The sequence below is a fragment of the Coenobita brevimanus genome, chromosome 23, assembly GCF_032717465.1.
Source record: "Coenobita brevimanus isolate Jiangsu-jjx chromosome 23, ASM3271746v2, whole genome shotgun sequence".
Lineage (NCBI taxonomy): Eukaryota > Metazoa > Arthropoda > Malacostraca > Decapoda > Coenobitidae > Coenobita > Coenobita brevimanus.
The window spans coordinates 974,000-991,188 of record NC_136976.1 but is presented as its reverse complement, the minus strand read 5'-3'; the positions used below and the strand labels follow the sequence as shown (position 1 = coordinate 991,188).

Genomic DNA, 17,189 nt, shown 5'->3' with positions numbered 1-17,189 from the left:
TTATTGAAGAGTAACTAGAGAAATATAAAGATTCCTGATGATTCTTAACTGATACGAAGGCATATCTTACAAATTGGCTAAGATCCTCTATACATACGGTCCTTACTTGTCTGTTGCTACCCAGTGTTGCTTCTTGTTTTATCATTCTTACAAAGTTTCTCTCGTATTATTATTATTATTATTATTCATCCATCCATCATCCAATCCTACATTGCCCCATGAGGAGCGTAGGAGCCCGAGGCTAGGCAATTGGTCCCGACATTTAAGATGAGAGTGACCAGCCTCACTCATCCCTGAGTGACATTACATGAGCAATCAACCCCAGCCACCCCTTGGATATAAACCTTCACCGGCTCAATCCGATTGGAGCACAATAATTACCCACTAAACCACCAAGCGCCAAAATTTGGTTATATGGTTACCACCCAGCGTAGTAAATGGTTTCCTGGTGCACAGGAAACCATTTGGCTTGTCACTCAGTGTAGTCACCGACAGGCTGAAGGAAGAGGAAAGAATGAAGGAAAGAAAGACAGCAGAGGGAGTGTAAAGTCACCCTTAGGCAGAAGGAAGAGGAAAGAATGAAGGAAAGAAAGACAAGAGAATGGAAGGAAAGAAGGATGGAGAGGAAAGGGTTATTATTATTAATTTTTTTCGTCTTTCTCTCAGGACTGGACACGCACGTAAGAAGTCAGTGCTTTCTTAGGAGTCAATGATATGGCCAGAAAATAATTTAGAAATATATGAAGAAGAAAATGAAGATCACTGTTCCCTTGAGCTGCTTCTTTCATCTTTATAAGTAAGTTTTCATTAATACCACATCTTTTTATATATTTTTTCTTTTTCTTTCTTCTTTCTCCCTCCAAAAACTCGCTATGCACAAATGGAATTAATATTTTTATGGAAGATTCCTTAATATTATAAAGAAACACAACACGGAAATATTTAAAACAGGACGAAGATATATGAAACTATAAAAACCTTTAGAAACGGGTCGTATTTTCTTTGGCTTAGGAGCTACCGTAACATCTTTTCCTCAGCGATTCATTTTGGGTACGGTACTACACCTTCCTGTCCTTTTGTATGTTATTGATGCAAATTATATCGATACTGAAACGATACGAATAACATACAAGTAAATATACATGGCATACATAATAAATCGCACATGATTATGTGTTACGAAGTCAACTAAGCCATCGAGAATAAGACTCAATGAGCTGTATCCTCGTCGGCAAGCGGGCTCCCAAGCACATCTACCTGAGCGATTTATTTTGCTTGCTACACCTTTGCTAGTTTTATGTATGTCGCTAAATTCTCAAGTAATGTGGACACACATAGCTTTAAAAAGAATACATGAGACTTATTATATCATGTGTAGAAGTGCTAGTAACGAAGAAGTGCCAAGAATTCCCATAAGCCATGGAGAAAGCGGCTCAAGGTCACAACCACGTGGGACGAGGCTGAGTGAGTGAGAGTGTTCGGATCACTGTGCTAAGGTTTCTGATTCCACGTGATTTTCGTTTGTTTTTTTTCTATTTCACCTGATTTAGTTAAGAAATATTCAGTACTCATTAATTAGAGACAGTTTTTTGGCGTCTAGTGGCTGTGGAGAAGGATATGGAGGTGGGATTTGAATACAGATTTGAAATTCCGCCCAGTCAGAACGGGATGGAACTGTGGGCGGGGCGAGTCTTGGCTTGAGGGTGGGAGGCGACCGGTGTGGTGTAGTGGGTAGGCTGGCGTTGTGTTGGGCATCTTCCTCGCATAAGGGCAGTGATATTCCTCGGTTACTCCTTCAAGCATCATGGCATCTGGAGCAAGACTAGGTAAGTTCGTAAGTCATCATACGACTGGTCCTCATCGTAACTCCAAAATTTCCATCAATTTTAGAAACATATTTACCCGGCGCTTTTATCCTTTACCAGAAAACCTGTCAGTCAAAGGAGCCGGGCAGTAGCTGGGACTTTAGGACTATAAGGGGTGTGCAGGAGGTGGCAAGTCAAGTACGGGGTGGCCATGATAGGATTCTTTAAGGGAGCTCAGAAGTATCCTTTAAATATTTGGGGTTACCTTTGCAAATTTCAGACTGTCAAGTTTCATCCCCGGTCATCCGTCTGCTTACACCGCTGTCTAGGAGGCGTCACATTCAAGAGTTTTCCCAGAGATTCCTAAAGATGTCACTGCTAAAAATAACTCGTATCGTATTCTCTCTTAATTATATTAGGCGATTATGAGGGAGGCTTAATTATTCATGCTAAATTTACCCTCACAGCGTATTCCCCTCAGCGTAATATTAGGCGTTTAACTTTTCTTGTTTATTCTGGTTATAGCAAATTTTTTTTTTTCTAAGATTCGTAGATATGGCCAGATAACAGCTTGGAAATGTTATGAAGAACAGATAACAGCTTGGAAGTGTTATAAGGAACAGATAAGAGCTTGGAAATGTTATGATGAACAACAAAATGATCTCTCCCACGCCACGCTGAGCGGGTTAGTGAACGCACTCTGTGACCTGGGCCCGTATTCTCGTGGGTTTAAAGCTCCCTCACACCTCTTCCTGAGCGATTTGTTACGCTGCTGTGATCTTTTAAATAGCAGTCAATCAATCTTACGTCTTCTTGCAGCTGTGTTGAGCGTGTCCGACAAAAGCGGCGTGGTGGAGCTGGCTAGGGGACTGTCTGGGGCTGGGCTGAAGTTGGTCGCCTCTGGGGGCACTGCGACCAAGCTGAGAGAGGCCGGGCTAGAGGTAAGGCATTGAAGTAACGTTAGAGGTGTGAAACTGGATGAGAGAATCTTCAATAAGTGTAACTTCATTGGTAAAAAAAAAAAAAAGATCTTATTTAGCGGTGTAACTTGGTAAAAAATCAAAGCAATTTAGTGTCAGCAGAATGTGATGAAACTCAAACAGTGTACAGGATGTTTAATGAACGCAGACTTTAGTGTGTGTGCGTGTGTGTGTGTGTGTGTGTGTGTGCGTGTGTGCGTGTGTGTGTGTGTGTGTGTGTGTGTGTGTGTGTGTGTCTCAGGTGAACTGACTGGTGTGCCTGAGATGGTGGAAAGACGGACGGATCAGGTGAGTAAAAAGAACCTGAAGTGTTGTGTTGTATATTATGAGTGATGAATCCTGTGTGTGTGTGACGAATCTTTGTGTGACAGGTGCGTGACGTGGGAGATGTGACGGGAGCGCCTGAGATGCTGGGAGGGCGGGTCAAGACGCTACACCCAACAATCCACGGCGGCATCCTGGCCAGAGACACGAACGCCGCTGACCTCGCTGACATCGCCGCCAGGAACATCTCACTAATACAGGTGAGATTTGGTGCCAGTTGCCCTAATGTGACCTGACCTCACCTTACGTCACCTTACCGTACCTCGCCTCACCTAACAGCCAGGAACCTCACTAATATAGGTACAATTCTATGCCCAATACCCTAACCAGTCAACCCTACCCTTACATATCATATACCAACATAAATCTGAACTAACACCTAACCAGACCTAACCCTGTTGCCATGACCACCAGGAACATCAAGCTAATATACAGTTCTGTGCAAGCTAACATACTCTAACTTTAATCTTACCCAAGTCTAACGCACCCTTAACTGATATACCACCCTCCTTGTAATATAACGACAGGTGGTGGTGTGTAATCTGTACCCCTTCGTGCGGACGGTGAATCGTGAGGGCGGGGTGACTGTGGAGGAGGCCGTGGAGAACATAGACATCGGGGGCGTGACGCTGCTGAGGGCGGCCGCGAAGAACCACACCCGCGTCACCGTCCTGTGCGACCCCGCCGACTACGAGAAGGTGTTGGACGAGGTGAAGAAGAACGGGGATACGGCGCTCAAAACCAGGTGACTTTAACGACTACCACTATGATTACGTATTCTTTCATTCTTCTGTTTGACTATCTATCTACTTATCAATCTTTATCTCTGTATCTGTGTTTATCTACTGTATAGCTAGTCTGTCTCTCAAGCTGAATACAAATCACCTAGAGGTAGGAAGAACATATTCACTCAGACTAGCGAAACTGTAGTTGTTAATTCATCCATCAGTCATCCAGTTCCTTTTTGATCCATCAGGAACGTAGGGGCCAGGGCTAGGCTTTTATTATTATTATTATTATTATTATTATTATTATTGTAGTTGTAGTAGTAGTATTTATTTATATTTTTCAGACAAGAGCTGGCACTCAAGGCGTTCACTCACACTGCCCAGTATGACGACCACATCAGTGACTACCTGAGGAAGACCTTCTCGAGTGGAGTGTCACAGCTCACCCTCCGCTACGGCATGAACCCCCACCAGAAGCCTGCCCAAGTCTTCACTCAGGGCGCGGCGCTCCCCTTGACTGGTAAACACTGTATACGTGTAGAGTCCTGATGCTTGGTGTTTTAGGTCTGAATAGTTCTTTGTTTCTAGATTAATTTACCCATCCTGTACAAGTATAGAGGCCTGATACTCGTTGTTGTAGTATACTGAATGGTTTTCCTTTGTGTTTCAAGACAAATTTATCATCTTGTACAAGTATAGAGGCCTGATATTTATTGTTGTAGTTCTGAACGGTTCGCCTGGGTTCATCAACCTGTGTGACGCCCTCAACGCCTGGCAGCTGGTGAGGGAAATGCGGGAAACACTATGCCTCACCGCCGCCGCCTCCTTCAAGCACGTCTCGCCTGCCGGGGCTGCTGTGTGCGTTCCTCTTAATGAAACTGAGGTACTATATTCTACTGGTCTGCTGAATTACGTTAGAGCGCAATAATTCACGACGAATGTATTGTTTGAGGCACCTGGTCGAAATTAGTTTGCAGAACTCGCACATGTTAGTGAACTTCAGGGGCGTGCTACATTCTTTCTTTCTTTATTTTTTTTCAGGCAAAGATGTACTTGGTAGAGGACCTTGGCGAGCTGAGCCCCCAAGCTACTGCTTATGCCCGGGCCAGGGGAGCCGACCGTATGTCCTCCTTTGGGGACTTCGTGGCCTTGTCTGACGAATGTGACGCCCTTACAGCTAGAATCATCTCGAGGGAGGTAAGTCTGTCACTCTTCCAGCTGAAACTTAACAGGATGATCCGTAAATAGCGCTGCACATGATACTCACCTACTGGTATTCTGTACTGCGAGGAAGGCTGTTTTTTGGTGTAGGTGGGAATGGAGATGAATAAATGGTCAGAGTAAAAAATTATAGTGGCCAAGCCGTCTCTGGAACACTCGAAAAAACACCCAGCATAATGGAAGAGGAGAGTTATATGTGGAGCACCCCGCTCATTCATGTAAACACAACTGTGCTCTCAAGGTGAAAAATATTCGCGACTGTTTCATACTTAGGGCATGTCCGTCGCTTTCATCCCTGACGCATCATATACAGAATTACCAGTGGACAAAGAAACTATAACTTCCATCTCCCTCGCCCTCTCTCTAGCAAAATGAAAAGCAGACGTAGAGACATTAGAGGAACTCATGTCCCTGACTAATTTAAATCTGAAACTGCTTTATATCTTTTCTGTCTTACTCTTCAGGTGTCTGACGGTGTTGTGGCACCTTCGTACACACCGGAGGCCCTGGAGCTGCTGAAGAAGAAGAAAGGAGGAAGTTACTGTGTCTTGAAGGCGAGTCTTGTTCTGTAGTAGTAGTAGTAGTAGTACAGTTACCATTTTGTGATCTATAGCTTGATAATACGGAGCTCAAATTTTACCTTGTGATCTCACGTTTACGGAGCTCCAATTATTTTTCTTTTTTACCTTCATCTCCTACACCTCCCACAGATGGATCCTGAGTACGAGGGAGGCCTGATGGAGCGTCGCACCATCTTCGGCCTCACGCTGGAGCAGAAGAGGAACGACGCCGACATCAGGCCTGAACTCCTCGCCAACATCGTCACGAAGAACAAGGAGGTGTGTCTTGTGGCTGTTTGTTAGTTTGAGGCTGATATTCGAGATCTGTTTATCGGTTTGTTTTGCTATGTATTTATATCCATATCTGTTTACAATATATTTAGCTCTAGCTCTCTGTTTGTCCTATATATATAACTAACTACATTGCCAGGCTGTCTGTCTATATCTGTCTCTATTTGTATCAATAGACGAACATCATAATCTCTGAGGGGTGGCCACGAAAATTTGTCCCCACGTCGCACCGTCAGTCACTCTCCATCCCACACCACTCACCCATATATCACTGTACATCTGAGATTATTTAATATCCCTTTGACGTACAGTCGCGTTCGTGAGTAGGGACACACATCTTCCTGTTTACTGTTGTCGACTCCTGATGGAATGTGGAACTCTCCCACTTAACCAATCGGTGCACTGATAGTCGGTGTTCTTTACAAAACTTTAAATTAAAATACCCCAGCATTGGACACTACATTAAGATAATACGATCAGATGTGCGTCCTTACTTAAGAACACTGCTATACATGCACACAGAAACACGTTTATTCTTCCTGTTAATGATCGTAGAGGCACACGTTTCATTTTAGGTTACTTATGACTGGCTCTTACTCCCTTTCCAGCTTACCACAGAGGGAGCTCGTGATTTGCTGCTGGCGACTCTAGCTGTGAAGTACACGCAGTCCAACTCTGTATGCTACGCCAAGTCAGGCCAGGTGGTGGGCATCGGTGCAGGTCAGCAGTCTCGCATCCACTGCACCAGGCTGGCAGGAGACAAGACCAACAACTGGTGCGTATGTTGGTCATTTTGATGGTGTTTCGTATCCCGTTATTTTACGATGCTTTATTAGTTTCCTGTTTTTGTTTACGTGAAAGTATTAGTATTAAGGTTATTGCCGACTCAGTTAGTGATAGCCCTCAAGTTGTCAAATATTGTTGGAAGAATTCTCTAACAGTTTCAAGGGATAGAACGTGTAAACAGAAAGTGCAGTGAAGCAGAATACAATACTATGAAAAATAAAAACAAAACAAAAATACAATAAAACAAAAGGTACAGTAACTCGGAAAAAAACAATAATTCTTCGAGCTGAAAATAATTAACAGCATTGGTAACCTCTTCTACCATTAATATACTTGCTTTCCCAGGTGGATGCGCCATCACCCACGAGTGCTGAATATGAAGTTCAAGGAAGGTGTGAAGAGAGCTGAGAAATCCAACGCGATTGACAATTTCGTCGGAGGGACTGTAGGTGAGAAAATAAAAAGATCTTTACTCGGAGATGCAATAACCACTTTTTTCCCCATATTTCAGTTTTCATATTTTGTACATATTGAGTGTTACCTGCCTCACAAGGGTAGCGTTTGAATTTCTCACTTGTATATAATGGTTTACTCCAAATGCAAAAGCTAAATATTCAAACCCAGGCCTTGTTTATGTATTTTTTTACGTGGTTTGCCCCAGTTGCAAAATCAGTTTGTCTATTTCAGCGTTTGGGTCCTTGAACTATGAACAGAGATGACAGGGTTGGAACTTGTCAAATATATATCCAACGTAAAAGTATTATTATTATTATTATTATTAGGGAAGGACATGCCAGAATCCCAGTTTGCCGCCGTTCTCGAAGAGGTTCCGGAGCCACTGACTGAGAAAGAGCGGGAAGACTGGATCAAACAGCTGAGTGGCGTGGCTCTGTCCTCTGATGCCTTCTTCCCCTTCAGAGACAACGTGGACAGAGCCAGGCAGGTGGGTTTCACAAGGGGTTCTCGCAAGACAGGCACAAAAAAGTATCTTAATCGTATTTGTATAATGTAATGCAAACTTTACCTTGTCCCTTACGATTTGCAAGATTTTTAAGGCGAGCAAAGATATGAGGAACTAAGATGAAATGGGTGTGAGGAGGAGAAACACGTAAAATCCTGTATCTATGTTTCCTTCCTCGAGATAAGAGATAGAGGAAATAAAAAATAGTGAACATAATTTCCTCAGTGACTTCAGTGCGGGAGGATGAGATAAAGTCTGCGTATTCACCCCATTTTGTCAATTTTTCACCGCCTTTGACCTTTTTAACCCTATTTTGTCCTGTTTCGCCCCATTTTGTCCTTCACCCCATTTTCTGTCAACCCATTTTCTGTCCGTTATCACCCCATTTTCTGTCCCTCGTCCCATTTCCCGCGCGTTTTCAATCCTCATATCTACAAGTGTTCACCCATTTTTCTATACTTTCCATCCCTTATCGTTTTTTCTCCCTTATTTTCTGAACTATTTTTTTTTCTCCTTTTTTGAACGTTTTTTTATCCCTCTTTCCTGTACGTTTTCTTGCTTTCAGAGCGGCGTGGACTACATCATAAGCCCGTCTGGATCGACCAATGACAGTCTGGTGGTGAGCGCCTGCGATGAACACAATGTCATCATGGTGCACACGAACCTTCGACTCTTCCACCACTAACACCATCACCCCGAGCTATAAACTACTCTTGCTGGGAGTCTTCCACCTTTACACCTTTACCACGATTGACGCATTGGTGTAATTTAACCCTTTCAGTCCAACAACGCCTATATTTGTTTCTACATCCAGACCTTCATTCACTTGGCGATAGACTTTCGGAACTGGAAGGGAGATACAGCTTTCATTAACACCCCCACTACTATAATTCCAGTCCAGATTGAATAATGTATGGGGCAATGAATAAACTGGAATATTATGTCGTTGGAATGTATGGTTTAATCTTGTTACTCTAGATGTTAAACACAGAAAAGATATCTTGTACTAAATGGACTAGCGAAGGCTGTATCTTTAACATTTCCAGTTTTAAATGTGTATCTTAAACTGACAATAAATGAAATACAAATCAATCGTCTGATAGCAGGAGTAAATGAGCAGTTAGTGAAGTGGCTTAAATAGTATACTCCCAATGCAATAAGTTTCCCAGTTAATGATAATGCAAGACAATTTTTTTTTCCAGTGACAAGTCGTCCTACTGGCAAATAATGTCCTTTCCCGTCTCAATACTTATATCTCCATGGATTCTGAAATTAATTTGGTGAATCCGAAGCAGATTAAAATGTTCTGTGATTAGTCTTCAGTGTCTGTTGTGGTGGATGCATGAGGCTGCTTTCAAAGTCCCTGATGAGAAAAGCAGAAGAGGGGACAGGATTTATAACTGTGCCTGCTTTCCTTCTTCGGTTACTTTGTTTACATCAGCTACTCATTACAGGCTATTTTTACGCTAGCTTTGTTTGCGGACTCGTTATTCTTAATGTTCGCTCAATCTGTGCTCAATTTGGTTACAGCTTTTGTTATTGTTGATTTTGGTCTTGTTACTTTTGAATATAATATAGCGGAAAGGAAAGTGTTTATGTATCCTACCGAAACCCACGTCACTGAAGGTTTCAAAATGTGTCTTCAACATTTTCTCGGCTGTCTTTATTCCAGATGGCGCCAGACTGTGTAAGAGAGAGCCTTAGCATTAAACAGAATCTTTGAAAGTAGATAATTTGGATAGATCGCAGTCCCAAGCAAAGACAATATTTATACTGTACAACTGACGCAATCCGTACGTGATTCATGTGTGTGCATGGGAGTCAGTGTTTGGATGTGGTTTCAGTGGTTTTACGTAAATGTTTGTGTGGCTGAGGCAGATATTGATGTTCGAATGACCTACTATTTGTGATCTAAATGTGAGCATGGGACACACTGTTTGGATGTGATATCAATGTTTAAGATGTTGAATTACTGTGATAGACTGAGATTAACACTTTACGATAGGCCTAACTTGTACATTATTTACTTGTGTGCTTGGAAATCTGTGTTTGGGTGTGGTATCAAGGAATGGTTAGATAAACATTTGTATGACTCGAGCACACAGGACTTGACACTGTAGGACATCAAGCTTTATATAATGTAACTGTGTGCTTGGGAGTCTGTTTGGGTATGGTATCAGGTATTAGTTTAACGTATTTATTCGAGATGATTGTGGTAGGCTTGGTTGATGAAGACTAAGAGGAGCATGACTGAGATGTATTTTTCCTGGTATGGAACACTTAGCCTGTCTTCGTTAGCGATTTATTTTTAACATTAATCCATGACATTCTCTTGCATGCGATTTATATTTTCCTTATATCGATGTAGCTTGCTTCATCAACACAAAAGACATAAGTCCTGTATTTTCTCACATACAGGAAACTCCATTGCGCCTCTTCCTTCGATAAAGGTTTTGCATATTAAACCTTGACACTTGTATGCAGTTCATCTCTCTCTTACAGCAGCTTAGTATTTACCAGAAACATACAAGAGGATACTATTATGTACAAAACAAATCACAAAGGGAAAGGTATTACGAACTTTTCTAAGCCAACGAGAAAATGGTCTTACGAATCTCAGGCTATTTTAGGCCAAGTCTGAGTAAAAAGGGCAGTCAAGATCACAGCATATATCATCATCGATCCCGTAGTAAGAAAAAAGGAAAAGAAAGGAAAAAAATGACGGACCTTTTCAAACTACACATTTGAGCAGAAAATACAAATGCTTCAGAAAATATTTAAACCTTTCTAATCCCTGTCAGATAAATAAATAAATAAATAACTGGCATAAAGCGACTTCATAGCCACTCTTCCTCGTCGAAATATTATGCGTACTCAGATATTCTCCTGTATATTACCTATGTCCCTTAAAAATATCGACACTGTTCTTTGGAGATGTACACGAGGGTAAAGTGTGATAGCAAAGTAAATCGCTAAGAAAGAGGCGTTACGGAATCCTCAACCTAATGCTATAGACCTAAACAAACTGCTGTAATTCCGTAGCAGATTTCACTTTCACCTGAGAGACCTTGAGAAGAAGACTGAGGGTGTGGTTATTGAGCATTTCCCCCCCCCTATCCCAAGGCAGCCCATCACCCCCCCCCTCTCTTACCACAGCCCATAGGGGGAGGGGGAGAGGTGAGGGGAGGGGAGGGGATGAAGGAAAGTGGGTAGGTGAAGAATGGGGAGGGGAGGGGTCAACCAGGGGAACGTAAGGTGAGGGGAGGGGGTGAGGTGAGAGTGGGGGGGGGGAGAGGGAATGGGTCAACACTGCTAAAACTAGAACGACAGGTAGGAGGGAATTCCCCCTGACCTCACTTCCCCTGATACCTGACACAACATGACCTTTACCTCCTCCCCCACAAGGCTAGGTCTCACACACACACACACACACACACACACACACACACACACACACACACACACACACTATTTATGTCGATCTATCTATGGATCTATCTCACCCACACTCTCTCTCATTCACACACACACACACACACACACACACACACACACACACACACACACACATATCGAAATGAGGACCTGTTGGACAAAATAATGGAGAATGACGATGTTTTTGAGAACAGTGAAAGAAAAAGAAAAAAGCAATTAATGAAGACAATGAAGGAAAAATAATTGATATTTTTAGGTCACATTATTAATTAAGTTGAAATTATTTGGGTGGTGTGAGCTGGGGGAGGGCGGTGAAATGGGAGAGGACAGGGCGACATGGAGACGATTTGTTTGTGGCCACCCCTTACGAGATTAAGGCGTCTGGCAATAGATAGGTAGATTTCGGTGGCTGAATGTTAAAGAGAAAGGCGAAAAGCTAAGAAAATAAAAATTAAAAAGGAGTATCTGTGGACGTGGCTGCAGGAAATAAAAGGAAGCTTCTCTTTATTTCTTGGGGATAGACAGAATAAAGTGTTTGATTAATAATGCTAGAATTTGACATCGTTAGGAGAAGTAGAAGAAGAAGTAGATGGCGATGATGACGACGATGATGACGACGACGATGATAATAATAATACTAATAATAATGATTGATGATGATAATAATTGCTAATGATTATACCGCTACTACTGCCACCACCACCACCACTACTACTATTACAAATAATGATAATAATAATAATAATAATAATAATAATAATATCATCATCATCATCATCATCATCATCACAGAATCTAATCCTTACCATCTGTGTACATTACTAAATCACTTTCCATTTTCTCTCTCCTTTATTTTCTTGCAAAGTACAAAATAGTCAAATCTTGTGTCTTTGCTTCAGTATTACCCTCTTGTTCAAGGTCAGGATTGGTGCTCTTACCTGCGGCGTTAGAGGCAAGGTATATGAGAGCTTCGTGTGTTTACCAGCGGCGACAGATGCGAGGTGTATGAGAGCAGCGTATGATTACTTGCTTGTGGTTTCGATTTTAACGTGCGCTTATGTTTAGCTGTGTTACGTAGCCAGTGCACGTTCACACACACACACACACACACACACACACACACACACACACACACACACACACACACAGGGAGAGGGAGGGAGTTATAGATAAAGTGAGGGAGTGGGGGAGTGGTAAGGAGAGGGAGGGAGTGGAAGAGAGGGTAGCGAAGGAGAAGAGAGGAAGAGGATGAAGGTACATATGTTTGCAAGGAGGTGCTGAGAGAATAATAGGGAGAGAGGAGGGGGGGGAGAGGGTTAGAGGGAGAGGGAGGGGTTAGTGAGAGGGAAGGGAAGAGGGAGTGGGTGCCTAGAAGGGAGGGTAATGGGACAGGAGTAGTGGAGATGATGCAAGAGAACGTGGATAAAGAATTTATTGTGAAGCAAGGGAGGGGAAGTGATGTGGCGTTGGCTACTGTGGTTATCTTACTGCTTGAGTGATATATGAACAGGTGTGCTCGTGTGTGTGTGTGTGTGTGTGTGTGTGTGTGTGTGTGTGTGTGTGTGTGTGTGTGTGTGTGTGTGTGTGTGTGTGTGTGTGTGTGTGTGTGTGTGTGTGTGTGTGTGTGTGTGTGCGCGCGTGTGTGTGTGTGTGTGACAATCTCTTTCGTAACCTATATATTTCCGCAGGATGAATTAGAGACGTGGACAGACTGCACTTTCACTTCTCGTACTTCCCGCCAAAACCAAAGTGAGTTACGGCACGGAATCGATCGTAAAATATCTTCTAGAACCCCTCCCCCTCTCCTACCTTGCACCCGGACTCACCTGCCGCTTCCTGTGTACTTTTGCGATCCCGTAAAACACCTGGGCTGGTCCCTCCTTTCTCTCTTGACGTCACGCTGGCGGTCGGGTTGGGCACGTAAGTAGGCTGGCAAGGTCTTCACTCTGTTCTCGCTTCCGTAGGTGCATCGTCCTTTCGCTTCCTGTTACGCTTTAAGAATAAACAAAGAAATACGTAGATAGATAGATAGATAGATAGGTACGTAGATAGATAAATAAACTGATACTCCTCGCTCTTCTTTCTATAGTTCGTGTACCTTAACTTGGTCCAGATTTTCGTCTTTTTGTAGTTCATTTCTCGTAGCTCCGGAAGAATTGGGCAAGGCTACGGCTCTACACCCTTTCCGCCCAGGTATATCGGTCCCACCACGTGAAGGCGTCAGGCAGGGAGGGATGATGTGTCCAGAATATGAATCAATAAAAAGTGCTGTTATTATTCCCCGCCTCGGTCGTATGATCCAAAACGGGACACTTGAAGCTACCCATGCTCGTCTGTCTGTCTCTGCGTGTGCGTGCGTTCGGGGTCAGATCTCAAAAACTAATGGACTGATTTTTTTATATATTGTACACATTGAAGGCCCACGACCCGGGGATGATGCACGTCTAAGTAAGAATTTTGATAGTCCACATGAAGTGCTCATAGGCGATGTTTTTCTTGGGAGTTTTAACATCTATTCTCAACTTGACTTCGGAAATATTGGGTTGATGGGTTTGATATAACGCAGGCTCACTTTGATCATATATCTAGGCGGGGAATTTGAATCATGTTTCCTGTTATTATTCTTATTATTATTATTATTATCATCATCGCCATCATCATCATCATTATCATCTTCATTATTATTATTATTATTATCTTGTATTTCGACCTCCATGATCGGCATATCGCGTAAGAATATAAATCTTTCTCTCACTGGCAAATACAGGTTCCGTAGCTCCTTCCACTTACCGATTCATTTCGCATATTACCCCCTGTTATTATCTTTGTCATGTGTATTTTTAAAGCATATTTTAGCCTGATATTCTCTTTTATTATTTACCACATATTTTAAGTATCGTATAAGAGGATAAAAGGTGCAACATGCAAAAAAATAAGTCGCTGAGAAAAAGGTGTCACGCATATTGCACAGAGTTCTTGCATGGGCTGTCAGAGCAGGGGAGGGGAAGCCAGCGGATGTGAGAAGGGGAAAGATGAGAAATTACCAAACACCACTTTTTTAGCGATTTATTATGCTCATTACACCTGGGCACTCTCTGGTACTGGACAAGGTTGCCTAACTGAGAGGTTTTTTCAATGCAAGAAAGAAGGAACCAAAGGCCAGGAGCCCACAAGGTTGTTCCCTTCAAGAAAAAAACAAAAAAAGGTAACAGCGCCAAATTCAACATCCGTTCGTCCCGAGATTACCAAACGCCACTTCTTAGGCGATTTATTTTGTTTATTACACCACGCCACTCTCGCATATAATTTTTCTTGTTCTAATACCAACTTACTTTGCCTTCATACTATACCATGGGAAACTGTGGGGTCTACCAGGCAAAATAAATCGCTAAGATAAAGACGTCACGGAAACTCCAAAGCCACGTCTGATACCGCCCAAGGTTTCAAAATTGAGAGCCAGAATGAGATACAGAATTTAATGAAAGCTGATTACAGAAAATAAGTGAGATTTTGGCTATGGGTGTGAGTGACTTTTTTATTATTTATTTCTGAGCTAAAAATTATAATGATTTCTCTTTAAGTAACATAATTAGTCTTTCACAGGAATTACATTTACACCTGTGGCTCATAATTGAATTATTATTATTATTGTAATTATTATTATTATTATTATTATTATTGTCGTTGTTGTTGTTGTTGTTAGTAGTAGTAGTAGTAGTAATAGTAATAGTACTTTATAAGAGAGAATATCTAAATAACCAAAATGTTACTACTCGCTCTCTCTCTCTCTCTCAATGTTTATTATCATGCAAGAGGACACCCGGCAGGATAAAGAGTAAAGATAAACAGATACCGCGCTAAGAAGAACTGGCAAAGGTGTAAGTGTACCTGAGAGAGAGGCCTCAGGTGTTACGCAGGTGTAGTGGAGAGGAGGGCGCTATTTTTGTCCTTGATTGTACAGAGAAGGGTAGAGGTTAGCAGAGTTTTTAGTTTTCATGTCGGCTTCCGTCCTATCTTTTCCCGTCTCTCGTATCAGTCTGAACTAGAAGGATATAGCATAGTAATAATGTGAGAATAATTTGTGCGTGTGTGTGTGTGTGTGTGTGTGTGTGTGTGTGTGTGTGTGTGTGCGTGCAAGGTCCAGGGAAAGTGTGTGTGTGCGTGTGCGTGCGTGTGTGTCCCCTGCATCTCTAACACATATCCTGCACACCATCTATCTTCTCAGCCTCTCGCACCAAGCTCTTGTCCTGCCCATCTGCCCTGCTCCTCCTCCTGTCCCGCCTGCATGTGGTCCTGGCCTGGAGTGTCCTGGTGGCCCTCTTCGTGGCCACTACCAACCAGACCACTACACAGACCAGCAGCGCGACGAAGATGAGACCAGTGATGATGTAGCCTGTGGGAGAGGGTTGCATGAGACCACAGGGCTCTTTCTTCCACTATCATGCTTTTTTCCTTGCTTTCTGGACCCTTCACCACCCTACCAATGGACTGGGAAAAGAGTCGAGTTGATGATGATGATGATGATGATGACGAATGGATGATGCCTACAGGAGTGGTTGAACGACTAGAATGAGACAAGGATAGCTAAGAAGAAGGCTCTCCCTCCACCCACCAAACCCTCCAGCCAAAACCAAGAGGAAAAAGTCAGAGGGAACACCAAGAAGTATCAAAAAACTGGCGCGGACATTTTATAGGAAAGTCCTAAAGGGGAAAAGAGACTATCGTTGTGAAGCCTGAAAAGGAAAAAGGAAACGACTATAGTTTGTTCACTTTAAGCTGGTAAAAGTCGTCACGGAAATGCCACAAGACCCTTCAGGGGCTTTTTTTTTTTTAGGGGGGGGGTGTTAAAAATACACCTACCCCAAAAAAATCTCTTAAAAATGCATTTCTAATGTGAAATAATTATAATTCCTAATCTCGAATTTGTCTTCTCAAAAATTTGTATAAACTTTTCTTAGTGGATTAACCTCTTCAGTTTTAGGACTCACGTTATATTCCTTTTTGCTGTTTTATTATTATTATTATTATTATTATTATTATTCCAGTGTCAGCGTCTAGTTGCAGCTCAGCATTCTAGATGGAGAGATGGCAGTTTTGGGCCAAGTTGGAGTGGACATCCTATAGACAGCACAGGTAAATTATAACAGGGATGCAGTTTCTTCTAGGAGAGAGAGAGAGAGAGAGAGAGAGAGCACCGAAATATTACCATCGAAATATTACTACTTCGCGGTACAGTATACAGTGAATATTTAATTTACGATAGAGGAAGTGTGTAATATTTAAACATCTCGTAAAGTACTATGGATAAGAAATAGATAGACAGATAGATAGATAAATAAAGTATGGGATATGTTAAGAGCCAAAAGGTCGGAGAGGAGAAAACGAGGAGACTTTTTTTACTGCATTGAACGGAAGTATGCATGATGATGATGGTGATGATGACGATGATGATGATGCAGTTGGCAATGTTGATAAAGATGATGATGATAATGATGATGATGATGATGATGATAACGGTGGTATAAGTGTGAACTAGGAAACTCTGGGAGGAGAGAAACTAGGAAAAAGCCAGCATCTCGAAGACGCTCTAGGAAAAACTTAGCACAGACACAACATCTTACTTTCTCCTTACCTCCAGACCGTTTAAAGAAGTCCCTCATGTCTCTGTCCTCGGTCACATCTCTCTCGAAGTACTCAAGGGCCTTCATACTCCACTCTACGCCAAGACCGACAGACCGCGGCAGGTAAGAGTCGAGGATCCACCTGCTCTTATCTCGATCTCCCGTCTCTGCATCGCTCTTGATTGTATCGGTCTTCATCGCCTCTAATCCGACAGCTTCTTCCGTTTCATTGATTATACCTGCCGTTCCATCCCCAGACGAACGAGCGACGATGCAGGCTAGCACTAAAACGAGCAGGCATCGTGGTGTCATGGCGCAAAACGAAAGGACAAGAGTGGAGCCCAGAGGATAAACAGTCGTCCTTGCGCAGGCCTGGTACCAACTGAACGCATCTCGCATCGGCGCATAGATTTCCTGTGTCGCTCTTGGGTGTGGTAAGGTGTGTGTAGTGTATAAAGAGCATAGGGTTTAGGTGTA

General features: G+C 42.6%; 2 protein-coding genes across 2 annotated transcripts; one reads left to right on the top strand and one right to left on the bottom strand.

Moving 5' to 3' along the window:
• Window positions 1-1,706: 1,706 nt before the first annotated feature.
• On the top strand, window positions 1,707-9,386 carry LOC145392810 (bifunctional purine biosynthesis protein ATIC). The gene is made up of 13 exons (XM_080267095.1): window positions 1,707-1,826; window positions 2,625-2,746; window positions 3,157-3,309; window positions 3,637-3,854; window positions 4,182-4,357; window positions 4,560-4,720; window positions 4,879-5,034; window positions 5,523-5,612; window positions 5,769-5,897; window positions 6,518-6,684; window positions 7,041-7,144; window positions 7,478-7,638; window positions 8,222-9,386. The coding sequence occupies exons 1-13, from the start codon at window positions 1,805-1,807 to the stop codon at window positions 8,339-8,341; spliced, it is 1,779 nt and encodes a 592-aa protein (XP_080123221.1). The 5' UTR covers window positions 1,707-1,804; the 3' UTR covers window positions 8,342-9,386.
• A 5,895-nt stretch (window positions 9,387-15,281) lies between these two features.
• LOC145393051 (uncharacterized) lies at window positions 15,282-16,910 on the bottom strand. The gene is made up of 2 exons (XM_080267389.1): window positions 16,724-16,910; window positions 15,282-15,484 (listed from the first exon to the last, which is right to left on the bottom strand). The coding sequence occupies exons 1-2, from the start codon at window positions 16,908-16,910 to the stop codon at window positions 15,282-15,284; spliced, it is 390 nt and encodes a 129-aa protein (XP_080123515.1).
• Window positions 16,911-17,189: the final 279 nt, after the last annotated feature.

Coding starts and splice junctions, on each gene's coding strand:
- LOC145393051 (XM_080267389.1), bottom strand. CDS start 16,910: ATGAAGACCGATACAATCAAGAGCGATGCAGAGACGGGAGATCGAGAT. Junction 15,485..16,723: donor CTTCTTTAAACGGTCTGGAG/GTAAGGAGAAAG, acceptor CCTCTCCCACAG/GCTACATCATCACTGGTCTC.
- LOC145392810 (XM_080267095.1), top strand. CDS start 1,805: ATGGCATCTGGAGCAAGACTAG. Junction 4,358..4,559: donor CGCGGCGCTCCCCTTGACTG/GTAAACACTGTA, acceptor TTATTGTTGTAG/TTCTGAACGGTTCGCCTGGG. Junction 5,035..5,522: donor CTAGAATCATCTCGAGGGAG/GTAAGTCTGTCA, acceptor CTTACTCTTCAG/GTGTCTGACGGTGTTGTGGC.